Source organism: Leptonychotes weddellii, unplaced genomic scaffold (assembly GCF_054177405.1).
Source record: "Leptonychotes weddellii isolate Sample4059 unplaced genomic scaffold, ASM5417740v2 HiC_scaffold_31586, whole genome shotgun sequence".
NCBI classification, from domain to species: Eukaryota; Metazoa; Chordata; class Mammalia; order Carnivora; family Phocidae; genus Leptonychotes; species Leptonychotes weddellii.
This window is the reverse complement of record NW_027913246.1, coordinates 1-1,423: the sequence shown is the minus strand read 5'-3', so window position 1 is coordinate 1,423 and position 1,423 is coordinate 1. Positions and strand designations below refer to the sequence as shown.

General features: G+C 51.2%; 1 protein-coding gene across 1 annotated transcript; it reads right to left on the bottom strand.

Moving 5' to 3' along the window:
* Positions 1-5: 5 nt before the first annotated feature.
* Positions 6-1,418, bottom strand: LOC115940314 (protocadherin gamma-B4-like; the record flags this gene model as incomplete). Its single annotated transcript, XM_081810660.1, has 1 exon — positions 6-1,418. A coding segment is annotated over one exon (1,413 nt), but the record flags the coding sequence as incomplete, so codon positions are not given.
* Between the last annotated feature and the right edge of the window lie 5 nt (positions 1,419-1,423).

Below are 1,423 nucleotides of genomic sequence, written 5' to 3'. Positions count from 1 at the left end.
CCCACCAACACGCGCAGGCTCACGTTGGCGCTGAGCGCGGGCGAGCCCTGGTCGCGGGCCTGCAGGGTCAGCTCGAAGGCGCGCAGCTGCTCGTGGTCGAAGGCGCGCTGCGCGAACACCACCCCGCTCTGCGCGCTCACGGACACGTAGGACGCCAGCGCGCGTGGCTCCAGGTCGCTGGCCACGATGGAGTAGGAGATGCGACCGTTGGGCCCCAGGTCGGGGTCCGAGGCGCCTACTTGTGCGATGGGTGCTCCAGGAGGATTGTTCTCAGCCACATGGACCACGTAAGAAGGCTGTTCGAAAACCGGCGCGTTGTCGTTGACATCGCCGATGTGTAGGGTGACGCTTGAGCTAGAAGAAAGGGGAGGCTTGCCCCTGTCGGTGGCTGTGATAGTGACATTGTACTCAGGGGTCTGCTCACGGTCTAGAATTCCATCTGTCACTAATTTATAGGTGTTTCTCGAAGAAGAGAGTATTTTAAATGGAACATCACCTTCTAATTTACAAATAACTTCTCCGTTGTGTCCAGAATCCTTGTCACGGATCTTAAGCAAAGCAACGTGTGTTCCCAGGTTGGTGTCCTCCATAATAATATCCCGCAGAGATTGGAATACCACTTCTGGGATATTGTCATTTATGTCTTGGACCTCTATCTCCACGGTACATTGAGCAATCATTCCTCCACCATCCCTTGCTTCCAAAACTATGGAATATTCTTTGACTTCCTCAAAATCTAACGTATTTAGAATGGTAATTTCCCCGGTAATAGAATTCAGGTCAAACTGAGTGATCTGGCCTGCTTCAGTGAAAGAGAAGGTGATCTGGGCATTGACACCCTCATCCTGGTCAGTGGCCATCACTCGAAGCACAGGGGTGCCTGGAAGCACGTTTTCCAGAACGCTCACCCTGTATAGTTCTTGGCTGAACACTGGAGGGTTATCATTGGCATCAGTCACTAGGACCTGTATCTGGGCAGTACTACTAAGGGGTGGATCCCCGCAGTCCAATGCAGTCAAGGTCAACTGGTAGGATTTCTGCTCTTCCCGGTCTAAAGGCGTTTTTAGTACCAGCTCAGGGTATTTACTGCCGTCTTGTTTCTCTTTATTCACGAGTGAGAAATGATCATTGGGGTTGAGCTGGTAATTCTGTAGTGAGTTGGTACCAATATCTGCATCATGGGCAGATCCTAAAATAAATCGTGCCCCGGGCTTTGTAGACTCGCTTATCTGCAGGTCAAAAGAAGTTTGGGTGAATTTTGGGCTATGGTCATTAATATCTTCGATGTCCACACTCACGTGATAAAAGTTCAACGGATTTTCAGCAACAGCCTCAAATTCCAGAGTACAGGCTGGCTTCTTCCCACATATCTGCTCCCGGTCTAGCCTGCTGCCCACAAGTAACTCCCCGCTCTTGGCGCTCA